Source organism: Xiphophorus maculatus, chromosome 7 (assembly GCF_002775205.1).
Source record: "Xiphophorus maculatus strain JP 163 A chromosome 7, X_maculatus-5.0-male, whole genome shotgun sequence".
NCBI classification, from domain to species: domain Eukaryota; kingdom Metazoa; phylum Chordata; class Actinopteri; order Cyprinodontiformes; family Poeciliidae; genus Xiphophorus; species Xiphophorus maculatus.
Window position 1 is genome coordinate 30,079,017 of NC_036449.1, and position 12,583 is coordinate 30,091,599.

The following is a 12,583-nucleotide window of genomic DNA, read 5'->3' on the forward strand; positions in this document are numbered from 1 at the left end:
CGATCTGCAGAGCGATGGGGATCCGCGCTTGTTTCACCCGATCAACCCGAGATGCTTCATGGTTTTTACTTCCACCCAGTTTAGATCGCGCCTCACCCACACTGGGATAAATCTAGAAATCCAGAACCTCCCTGTTCTAAACACTCCCTCATGCAGAAACCTGCAGCCATCTTGTTTCTAAGCACCCATTCTGGTTCAGACTCATGACCTTTAACCTTTAACCTGCTAACTGATGCCTGTAGAGTCTGAGATGGAGCTCTTGGGATTTTGGTAATTTCTCTGATGTTGGGCTGAATCTGCTGGGACTGCCATTCCTGGGAAGACTTCCGGTTGTTTGGAGATGACCTTTGACCCTTCCCAGCAGTGGTGACCAATGCTAACCAAAACATTAGCTGCACTAACCCTATAGCACCAATCACAAGCATCAGTTCCAGTAACAGGGGAAGCATTGCACCAACATGGTATTTAGGGGAAGGTAACGCTACACCTACACTATACTTAGCAGAAGCTAACACCAAGTGCTAGGCTAATGTCATTATTAGCTGAACTAATGCTAATAACGCCTCCCCAGACGAACTGGAGTTGGATTAAATTAAATGTGGCTGGTGTGATCTTAGAGCCGTCCTGATAATCATAACGTCATTGAAGATTATCGGAGGAGGAAAACTGGAGTAAAATTTTCCTGTGTGAACGAAGACTTGGCACAATAAATCTGAACGCTCCGTTTAAAGTGTAGCTGGTTGGTTTAGGATGATTTATTTGTCTTTACCTCAACTTTCTTCAAGAAACATAAACAAAAACAGAGTGGCGTCAGATTTCAGCAGTTGGACGATTTCTCTTTTGTCTTCGGCTGAAGACCATGAGGCATTTCTCCCGCTAGCGCTAGGCTAGCATGTTTGTTTTGGTTGTTTTTACCCAGAATGCCCTGCGCTGTAGTCCACTTCCTGCTTGGCGTTCATTGGAACCGAACCAGAGTTCACTTCAACTGTCTGCAGGCTGACCAGAGGTCAGTTAGCATTCAGACTTTCCCAACCAAACTGGACTTTCCAGGCAAATGGACTGGAGTTGGATTGAAGCGGAGTAAACATGGCTGGTATAAATCCGAACTTGGATTATCCTTGGAGTATTAATGATAATCTGGGCATCATTCATGACTGTCAGAAGGGAAACGTCGGCATAAACGTCTCGCTGTGTGAACTGGACAGCCGGACCATAAATCTGAACTCTCCATGTGAAGCGTAGCTGCTCGGTTTAGGATGTTTGTAAGGTTTGCAGATTGTGGGGATTTTTGCTGATGAATCATTTCAGGGTTTCTTCTTCTCCAAATTCCTGCTGGAAGGCGGTCCCTTCTCCTTCCTGAAGCTCCTCCTGGCCGGAGGAAGTGGGCTTTCTGGATGTCAGCTGCTGAGTGTGAAGGCAGATCCGCCATCCTCTCCTCGGCGGCGCAGCACCATCTGGTCGGCAGCTGAAACCCGTTAGGAACTTCCTGCTCTGCGCCGCGGCTCCAGGACGGTGAGCAGCGTTTTGTCCGCCTGCTTTCCTCCGTCTCTCCGTCGTTTCGTTGATAAGACGCTTCGGGTTGGTAGAGTGAGCGCCCAGGAACTCTGGCTGACTCTGATTGACAGTTTGTAGGTAGAAAAGGAAAAATCTGTTTGTTTTTTAACACATATGGCTAAGATTAGTGAGTAAGCTTGAAGGCATTCAGCACTTTGCTTCGGCTCCATCTTTTTTTAAATAGTTTTCCAGCCGTAAAACTTCTCAGTTCACTTCCAGAAAATGTGATTTCTGGATTTCTTTATCATGTTTTCTATTAATTTTTAGACTTTGCTGAACTTTGATCCAAACATTCAAGTGTTTTCTCCAGTTTGAGAAGCCGGACTCTTGCAGCTGGTAAATACGCCAAAGCTTAGCAGCCCGGTGTTAACTGTGTGTGTGTGTGTGTGTGGGTGTGTGTGTGTGTGTGTGCGTGCGTGTGTGTGTGTGTGTGTGTGTGTGTGTGTGTGTGTGTGTGTGTGTGTGTGTGTGTGTGTGTGGGTGTGTGTGTGTGTGTGTGTGTGTGTGTGTGTGTGCGTGCGTGCGTGCGTGTGTGTGTGTGTGTGTGTGTGTGTGTGTGTGTGTGTGTGTGTGTGTGTGTGTGTGTGTGTGTGTGTGTGTGTGTGCATGTGTTGGGGGTCAGATCTCCCACTGGGATTCTGTTGAATCACCAGACAGGAAGCCATTAAAACCTGCTGTCAGTGAGAGCGGCCGATACGTTTCCACGGCGATGAGATATCTTCGATGCTCCTCTTGATTCGACCTGAAGACGGTGAAACCGTGAGAGAAGCTGATCCGAACGCAGCGGGTCTGGCGGCTCAAACCTGCGGGTTTCATTTTTGGGCTGAGATTTTGTGCCGATGCAGGAATGTCGACGTCCCGCCCTGAACGCTCTGCAGCTGATCGCAGGAAACTTCGGGCGGCGAGAAGTTTTCACACTGCTTGAACTTTTCCCGTTTCAGTTTCATGTGGCGGAGCAACAGAAAGCAGAGCAGATCTGGGAGAGGAGGGAAAACTCGCGCTTTGAAACATCTGGTTTGCATCAAAGCTACAAAAGCTTTTTTAAATGAATTAATCTCAACGTGAAGCTGAAGCTGAAATAAAGTCTTAAAACATGATTTTTTTGTCAAAACCAAACGATCGTGGTTGGATATTTCTCTACGAACCAACAAAAAGAAAACAAGGCGTAAAAGCTTTTAATGTTTCAAATTCTTCAAGTCAGAATGTTTGAAATCTGCTTAAAATAATTTTCTTTAGTTCAAAACCATTTAGAGATTTAAAGCATTTTCACACCCGGTAGTCCAGTAGACCCGGTTTGATCCAGAACCAGAACTTCATCATCTACTCCACCTCCAGCTGCTGTGGTTCTCTGAGTTAAACCAACCTGTTCCCCTCCTGGCCTGTGGGGGCGCTGCACCAAGAACCACTGAAGGAAACGACACAGAAACCTCTGAGAGCAACTTCCTTCTTCACCAGATGGAAACAAGATGGCGGCATCAGATTTTAGTGGTTATTTGTCTTTGGTTACAGACCATGAGCCATTTCTCCTGCTAGCGCTAAGCTAACACGTTTGTTTTGGTTGTATTTATCCAGAATGCAGTACACTGTAGTCCACTTCCTGTTTTTGGAGCAATCTCTGTTGCTACAAATACTTGCTAAGATTTTGTGTTTTGCAGTGCATCACTAAAAATGCAAAGCATAAAAAAAACAAATATTTTCCACATTTTCTGCTTTGGAAATTAAATTTAGCTGAAAATGTTTTGGCCAAAACATTTTTACAGTTTTTGATGAACAAAATCATTCCAAGGACCACAAATGGCCCCCGGGCCACACTTTGGACCCCCCTGCCCTAATCACCTGTTTTTCATGGCCAGTCGTGGAAAAGCGCCGCTGTGTGTGTTTCCTGCTGGGTTGGTGTGTTTTTGACAGAAGTGGAGAGTCACTCAGGACTATTGATCGTGGATCGGCGACCACTCCGGCGCTGACGGCGGTCGTTTGTCCAGATCGCCTATCGCTGGCGGGGGAAGTGATGCAGGGCGCTCGGGTCGGGGGTCACATTCACGTTTCTTCAAAGAAATGATTGTTTTTTTTTAAAGAACTACAGTATAAATATAAATTTATTTGCAACAAGGAAATTTTCCCATGTTGGAAGTAAATTTATCTGCCAACCGAACTGATACTTTTTAATCAATATTAAGAAATTATTGACTAAAAATAAACTCCTATTTCTTGATAGAAAGTTACTTGTAAGTTAGTTATCTTAAATCAATGTCATTTATTGTGTTGAAAAACTACCACTAAGTTAGTTTGACCTTGTTTTAAGTGTGTTAATATATTATAGTAGAAACTAAACCATAAATACTTGGTGATTTTCAGTTTTGCGGTTTTAATTCTGATGTTTATGTCATGAATGTTGTAAATTCCTCTAAGAAAAGTTTTGATTTTAATGAACATTTTCTGTTTCTGTAGCAGAAACTGCTGTTTTCTCACCAAGTAGCATGAAAATTTTCCACTTTCCTTCATATAAATGTAAATAAAGCCTTTTCCTGGAAGTTTCTCCTTGAGTAAACTTTACCTCATCGCTTGTTGTGATTCTTTTTGTTGATTTTAGTCTGACTCTCGTCTCCTGCTGCTTTTTCCAGGTGGAGGATCGGCCGACGCTCGTTTTCCACTATGAACCGCGCTTTCAACAGGAAGAAAGGTGAGCAGACCCGGCTCCTGGCGGGTCAGCGGGCCGCGCTGGTTCCGGTCCGGCTCCTGGCGGGTCAGCGGGCCGCGCTGGTTCCGATCCAGATCAAGGTGATAAAACGGTTTCTGTTTCAAGAAGCTTCGAATCGCTGAAGGGTTCCAGGAAAACGGACCAGCAGCTGGTGCAAAACGACTTGAATTACAAAACGACTCGTCCGTCCCGACTAGAACATCTGGACTGGAGTTTCAAACTCTGACTTGGAAAAAAAAAGATTTTAGACTGAAGTTGGACTCGGATCTAAAAATGTCGCGTATTTAATGAGAAAAGGTTTAATTTAGTGCTAGAAACTTTGACACGGAGAAAAGACTCGGTAGGATAGGACTTGATTTGCCAGATGAAGACTTCAGCTTTGACTTGGACTTGTTCCATGAAAATGTGAGACTTGACTTCGATTTGCCTTTTAAAGACTGAAATGGACTTGGAGAATTTACTTGCACTTGGAAAGATTGACTTGTGAACTCAAGCAAATCTGATTGTTTGCATTTTGCTCTCCAAGCTGCATTTGTCTTTTCTGCTCCTTTGTTTACCACACTTTTTCCTTCCACTCAACTTTCCAGTAATTTTCTTTTATATAAAAATCCAGCTTGTTTTATGTCGACCTTTTTAGGGCTTAAAGGTAAAACGGAATAATAGAAACATGAACACAGATCTTAACTGAACCTGTTTTGAATTTGCGTTTGAAATCAGAACGCGGCTCCGTTTCCTTCCTCCGCTTGTCACAGATGCATGCTGGGAGTTTGACCGCCACCAGGTAACGAGTCAGACACGGAAAAACAAAACCTTTCATCCGACCCGATCCAGACTCCTCTAGGCCGACCTCCTCCGGCCGCCGCTGCGCTTTACGCTCGTGTCAAACGGCTGCGAATCGGACAGAAGCTCTGAGACCGAAGCGGCGGCGTGAAGCGGCGGCGTGAAGCGGCGGCGTGAAGCGGCGCTCCCCGCTCCAGACCTGAGTCATGGCAGGAAGTCACCCACAGACAGGAACTAAGAAAACACGTTTCCTGCTTCCTGTCCTTCCCATCTGACTTCTTTCTTCCAGACGGCAACAAACCAGCGTAAAGCTTCTGCGTGATTTCCTGATAACGTCCGTGAATATTTCCTCTGGAGGAACAGATTTTCACATTAAATTAGCGGCGCTGAATCTGGACCCTCGCCTTGTTTTTATTTACTCTCGAAGGTTTCTGGTACCGCTTGCTCCTCTGTTCAGTCAGAACCGGTTGGGGAAAGTTCGCCTAACGAGTGTAAAACAACTCATGCAGAGAAACAATGACTTTAATGATGAGTTTTTAACCAATCAGACGGCAGAGTCACATTACCGAGTCCCCAGGTGACACCTGGTCTGGCCAAAATTTAGATCATCAAAGATTAATTTCATATTAAAAACTGGTCAATAAAATGTTCAGTTAGTCAATAATTGTTCACCAGTTGCACCAAAACAAGCAGCAGCTTAGAAATGAAGCTGGATCTGAACCAGTGAGCAGAACAAAAACAGCTTCAGCCTCAATGGAGCACAAATACAGTCCTGGTGCTTTCATTGTTTCCCTCGGTGTGTGTGTGTGTGTGTGTGTGTGTGTGTGTGCGTGTGTGTGTGTGTGTGTGTGTGTGTGTGCGTGTGTGTGTGTGTGTGTGTGTGTGTGTGTGCGTGTGTGTGTGTGTGTGTGTGTGTGTGTGTGTGTGTGATTGCTCTGAGAGGATCATCATGTGATGCAAGCCGAGAGTCCAGAGCTGTAAACAAAGAGCGAGTCATCGCCTGAGCATGTTTTTAAAAGCCCAGATGTGAGCGATCTCTGAGCCTCCGCTTCCCAAACTCCCGGTTTCCCGTGGAAACCAGGTGAGACGCTTTCATGGTTCTTCCCGACGCCGAGGGAGGAAAATTAGAAGAAAACTAACATCAATCCTGCTGCTTCACTTGAGCTTCACTTGTTCTGCAATCCAAAGAAACATTTTCCAGAAAGTCCTGGCTCAGACTTTCTACCTGCTCAATGAGGCTTTATTTCTGTCTGAATGTATTTTTATTCCCAGACAGAACCTTTATCTCCCAGTAACACCCTGCTGCCTGGATTGGTCCTGCTGGCGGCCCGCTAACGTTGTCTTCTGCATGATGGAGAGCCGTGCACAGCCAGCAAATTCATTCTGTGTCATTGATTGAGCGCTGCAGTGAATTAGTCTATTGGCTGCCACTTCATGTGGCCCACAGACATAAACAATCAAAATAAATGCAATACTGGGCGTGGCGTGGTGGCGTAGCGGTTAGCGCGACCCGTATTTGGAGGCCTTGAGTCCTCGACGCGGCCGTCGCGGGTTCAACTCCCGGACCCGACGATATTTGCCGCATGTCTTCCCCCCTCTCCTTCCCTGTTTCCTGTCAGCCTGCTATCATATAAGGGACACTAGAGCCACAAAATACCCCCTGGAGGGGTAAAAAAATAAAATGAATACAATATAGCGAGGAGTTCAAGCTGCAAGACGTGAACGCTATGCTAATATTGAACAGAGGTTTCTAGGACTGGGAGTCGAACACAAATTATAAATTATATTACCACTGGGTGGTCCAAGCTGTGGCCCAGGGCCCATTTGTGGCCCTTAAAATTATTTTGTTCGACCTCTGGTTTAAGATAAAGACTTGAAGAGTTCACAAGATTTCTTCTACAAACAGTAGCTCCTTCTAAAGTACAAATATGTGCAAAATTACAAAAATTCAGCTAATGTCAGAAAAACACGATTTCAGGTGTTTCCATTAAAGAAGAAATGCAATTGAAACCACGTGAAAAAGTTTGTTCATGCATTAAGTTCCACTTCCTGTCGTCTTCTTCATGGTTTCCACCAGTAGCAACATCCTGTTATTGATCATGTGTTGTGGAAAAACGTTTTTCATTTCAGTTTCACTAAATGAACCAATTTCAATACAGCCAAAAAAACGCCTCATCTTAGTGCCAAAAGATTTTTCTCCTAAATTGCCGTGTTTCCATTTAGCTAATTTATTTTTGGAATATCACATTGTGCAATTATTGAATAGAAAAGCAGCCATTTAAATTAAAATACTCCACATGTACTCGTTGCCATGGCAACCGACTGACAACAACTCCAACTGTCAACAGAGCAGAGATTGTGTAACTTAATCCCCTGCTCTACTGATGATCTGTCAGAGAGTTGGTGTGTCGGTCGCATGTTTTAGTGTTAAATGAACCAAAATGCATCAAATTCTGCAGCACAGCTACGTGTTAAGATGTCAGAGTCAAGCTAGCATAGCTGACCTGCTTCCCACTTTCTCCTCATTTTTTTAATCAAAACTTTTACTGACCTGTTAAGTTAGACAAAAACATATTTTAGATTCTGTCAGTGTTTGTCTCATTTTCCCGACTCAAACATGAACGAAGCTTTAGCTGCTGAATCTAACTTCCTGTTTGAGCTCATTGCCATGGTTACCAAGGAACCGACTACGAGAAAGTTTGACGTCCATCCGGTGGAAAACCTGCACTGCCTTGTGACTGAAACCAGAAAGCGGCGCAGCGTCGTCGTCTCCTCCAGACTCAGAGACGTTTTACATGCCAGCAGTGTTTACGTTTTGGGATTCCTTATTAATTTACTAATGGAAACGTTGAAAGGCAGCACCGCCGCAGCCAGGCGTGTTTTAAATTCTGTTAGCTTTGCTGTTTGGTTTTCATTAAAAGCTATAAAGTGTTTCTTTCTCCTTATGTTGCTGGTGTGGAACGGTCCGTCTACTCTGGTTAATTAGAGCAGGAACCCACAGGCGAAACGATGCAGGTGGGAGTTCTCACACTGCCAATACCTCATGTGTGACTTTCAACAAAATCCAGTTTGTACTAAACAGTTTGGAGCTGAAATAATGAGCTGGTCCGGCCTAATGGTGATTTATTACTCCTCCATTCCAACATTTCTTACTTCAGCTTTAGCTTTCTTTCTATTCATATGAAATATCTGGATGTTTTAACTTGATTAAACCCTTAAAATCTTCATTTTTCTGACTCTTCGGTTGTATTGGAAGAACTTCCGACTCTGTCGTTAGTTTCTTGTAAATGCTGGAGATTAGCCGCTGAAAGAAATCCAATTTAAGCAAATGTTGGGACCAAACGACACTAATTGACATTCAAATGAGGTTATCCACTTGGCCAACAGCGCCAGCCGATGTAAACAAGGTTATTAGCATTCCAGTGCAGCGGACGCGCTAGCATCGAGTCGCGTCATCGACGCCTCGCAGGTCTGGGCGACCCCAATCAACTTACATGGGTTCTGATGCCCTGGGGTCGCAGCCATGCAGACTCTGTCCCGAGATTCATTACAGCCGTAATCAGCAGGAAATGAGGAGTGAAGAGAAATAATGGGAGGCTTGGACTAGGCCGCCAGTGACCTGTGACGACCTCTGATTCACGGCTCAGTTTCAGTTTGTGAAAACAGTTCAATACAGCGAGCAAAATGTATTCAAAATTATAGATATTAAGAAGGTTAACAACCCAAAGAGCAGAAATTAGATGTCTGATTAACGGCTCTTGATGCAATAAAGTGAAATTAGAATGAACACGTTACACGTTACGATGCTAATGACTAGCATTTATGCTAAACAAAGTTTTTAATGTTTTTAGTGAAAATTTCACTGATAATTTCTCGAACATTAAAATAAACCATGTTAGAGTTTCATATTTGAATTTGTTAAAAATGTTTGCATGTTTGCACGTTAGCCAGTTAGCATGTTAGCATGTCAAAGTATCTGAACGTCAGTCATTTTCCGTTAAACTTTTTTCAAAGTATTTCATTAGCATGTTAATGCTAGCATGTAAAGCAGTAAACGATTAAATGTGATTAATCGTTTCAGTTTTACTTTAATTCTGTTTAGATTAAGGTTTATAAAGTTTTTTTGTTATCTAAGGAAGGTTTTGATTAATTTTAGTGAAATAATTCACTCAAATCCGTCACTGATGGAAAAACATTTTATTCTAATGTTTTAGTAATGTGGTACAAACGTTTTTTAATTATTATTTTAAATAAAATTTATATACAGAGAGTTTTGGATTAATCTCTGAATGTGTTGTTGTTTCAGCAAACTGCCTTTTTTTTGACTCCATATAGTCTAATTAATGATTAATCGATCATTCCAGTAATCGATTAATCGCGATTAATCATTTCAGTCTATAGACCTTTTCTGTTTATATTAAGGTTGATAGTTTTAGTCATGAGAAGCTTGTTTAATGATCTTAAATGACTTGAACACTTTTCTTTGCTGTTTCATGTAAACGTTATTGAGGCTAAATGAAGGAAAATCTGAATTGATTGAATATTTCTGCTTCCTCTGACGTTTTGCTGTGTTTTTTCAGACAAGTCGTGGATGCACACCCCAGAGGCTCTGGCCAAGCACTACATTCCCTACAATGCCAAGGTGAGACTGAAACACTGAGAAACATCAGGTTTCTATAAGTAAAAACATAAAAGCTAAGTTTTCTGAATGTGATTTGCTTGTTTTTATGCTGCACGCGGCTTGTGACGCCGTCCCATTAATCTCCCACAGCAGCTGTTTACCTTGGGGCTGCAAAGTTTTTGGGAAACTTTTTTATAGTTTTGACCTTGATTGTTTGGTTTTAATGAGGTCTTCAGGGGTTGTTGACGTAAAACGCCTCAAATTTCTGCCTCCACCAGCAACCTTCTGAGCAACTCCCTCTGTTACGCAACAAGTCCTCAACTTTTGAAAGAGCACACCGACTTCCCGGCTTTATTATTCTGACAAAGATTCCTCCTCTGGTGAGGCGCGGATCTCTGTGAAACTCTGAAAAGTAGCAGATTCTCAAAACTGCTGCAGCTGCTTTTCTGCAATAAAAGAGAAGCGTGGTGAACTGGCAAAAGAAACACCTTTCCTGACATCAAAGCAGGTTGTCAGCTTCCTCTGATGAGTTCCCCGTCTGCTCAGATTTGCTGAGATCTGAGTGAAAACGCGATCGCAGAGGGAGTTTCAGGCAACGTAATGAGGACGCTGCCGAACCGTTCCCTCCGGTTTTAAACACTCCGGATTTCAAAACAAGCTCGCTTAACGATTTGCTGCTGAAACCCGAATGAGTCAGGAAGATGTTTTCTGTCTTTAATCGTTCTTTTGTTCATCAAGGAAGCAGCGTCTTTGTGTTTTTTATCTTTGCTCATTTTATCTTAATGGCACAACTGAAGCGCTTGGATCGCTTCCCTCCGTTAACTCAGAGTTTCTTTTATTGCTTTGTGGAAGAAAAGCGACGTTGCGGCTGCTAATGAGAGGATCTGGGTCAGCCGTTTCACTGAAATGCTGCCCCCATTCTTAGCTAATAATGAGAAAAACATAATTGTCTGAAAAGTAAATGCTGAAAGGAGACATTTTGCTGCCTTTTGTCAAGGTGACACCATTTCTAGAGACAATCTCACTTCTACGTTTGTGATTTAATGCAGCTGATTTGAGGTGAGATTTTTGCTTTAATCTGCGTTTTCTGAGATTTTATTGTTTATTGGGTTTTAATTAGGGATGCCCCGATCCGGTTTTTTGCTGCTGATTCCGATACCGATCATTCATGAGGCCGATTTCTGCCAATCCCCTGGAATTTTTTGCTTTAGGCATATCTAAAAACTTTTTAATTTTATTTACACGCTGCAGCTTTAAGCAGACATTCGGTGACAGAGTTCACTCTCTGGTGCCACGTCTGTGAAATATTACCACCATGTCCAACAGAGCAGAACCACCGTCTCCACCTTCAGCTCGAAGACTTGAATTATTGTTCTGGTTATTTGTTTAGCTTTCTGACCGTCATGCTAGTCCAGGTGACTGTTGGTAGTCGTGCTGCGTTACCTGCTGTCTGGATCCGGATGCCATTTTTTTCCTGCGTTGAGCCTCAATGTAGCCAAACTTTGTCAAGTGATTGTTTTATAAATGCCATATTAGATTATTAGATTCGTTGTGTTGATGCATTTTGAGGCGCTTCAACCCAGAGCTAATTTTCCGCCACAACACGCAAACGTCCACATTCACTCTCAGAGCCTTAAATTTCCACCCGACAGGATTTGTTTCCGCAGGAAAGAGATCAGCTGCGGCTGCAAAGTGAGATAAATGTGATCGGCAGCCAGAGGTCGTGATCGGCGATCACCGATAATACACTTTTTCACGGAAATTGGCTGATTATGATCGGTAGCCGATCGATCAGCACACCTCTAGTTTTTGTTCATATGTTACCACAAACTACAGACACCAATCCATACTGTAAACTGAGGTAGCATTAGCACACAAAGTAGGCTAGGCTAACACTAGCTAGTGGGTCTCTTGACAGTTAGCTATGTTGGCTAACTGTGGGGCATGTGATCAGAGAAATCTAATCTGATTGGCTGAAAGCCGCTCGGCGCTGATTGGCTTGGATCAACAGAAGGTCGTTTTATTTTAAATATTTACAGCTGAGCTTTTAAAGATGAATTTCAGCAATACTGATTTTTTCAAATAAAAATTAAAATGAAAAAAGGATAAAAAGTTTGTTCTAAATTAAATGTCTAAAATAAAGTCTTGATTCCAATTAAACTACATTTGTTCCAATAAAACTAGCATCAGCTGTAAACTGAGCTAAGACTAGCAAAGTAAGCTAACTAGCACACGCAGTAAGCTAAGATAATTTAGTAATTTATAGCCATTGAAAGGGATAAGAAGCTTAAAATTCAAATAGAAATGTGTATAAATGGACTTTTGATCTTTGTTATGAATATTTCCTTCACCTGTGTGAAGTGAAATGTGAAACATTGGTCTGTAAATTCTGCTCCCTGCATTTGAACCTTTGTTGCTTCTGTTTGTAAATCTCAACGTGTTTCAGTTCCAGGCAGCAGTGAGACGATGAAGGCTTTTCTAAGTGATGGCAGATAAATTACCTTACAGGTCGTTAGCTTGTTGAAACCCAGCCTGACGGGATTTGAAACCTGATCGGAAATCGTTGCTGTTTCAGGTATTACATGCATATTTCACGCTGCATCAGGTGCATCTCATAACCTGAAGGTGTCTCATATCTCCAGCGTCTCTGTGTCCAGACATCCAGCACTGTTTTTTACGCGTCGCGGCGGCTGCAGCGCTCCGGCGTTTCTCTGTCCTGAATTGAATCTGCTTTATGCTGTTTTGATGCAGCAGCCAGAGCTGCAGTCCAGTTTGTGCCTCTCAGCTTCTGTTGGGTGTTTTTATGAAATACCGGCGCTATCGGGATTCCAGCTGCTTCAAACGGCAGCGCTTTACCAGACCAGTCCTGATGTTTGTTGGTTCCTTTCCTCCTTCTTTCACCGCTGAAGCACAAGGTTCAGCGAGTTCCC

At 43.0% G+C, this 12,583-nt stretch overlaps 1 protein-coding gene across 8 annotated transcripts in view; it reads left to right on the forward strand.

Moving 5' to 3' along the window:
- The window catches only part of gulp1 (GULP, engulfment adaptor PTB domain containing 1), a 55,028-nt gene that overhangs the window by 31,206 nt on the left and 11,239 nt on the right, over window positions 1-12,583 (forward strand). For 6 of the 8 annotated variants that reach the window (XM_023336604.1, XM_023336608.1, XM_023336605.1 and 3 more), the window contains 2 exons: window positions 4,176-4,234; window positions 9,613-9,674. In XM_023336604.1, the coding sequence (XP_023192372.1) occupies window positions 4,176-4,234; window positions 9,613-9,674 (121 nt within the window). Of the gene's footprint in view, window positions 1-1,339; window positions 1,513-4,175; window positions 4,235-9,612; window positions 9,675-12,583 lie in introns of all 8 variants that reach the window. The other 2 variants (XM_014468474.2, XM_023336606.1) reach the window with 1 other exon arrangement.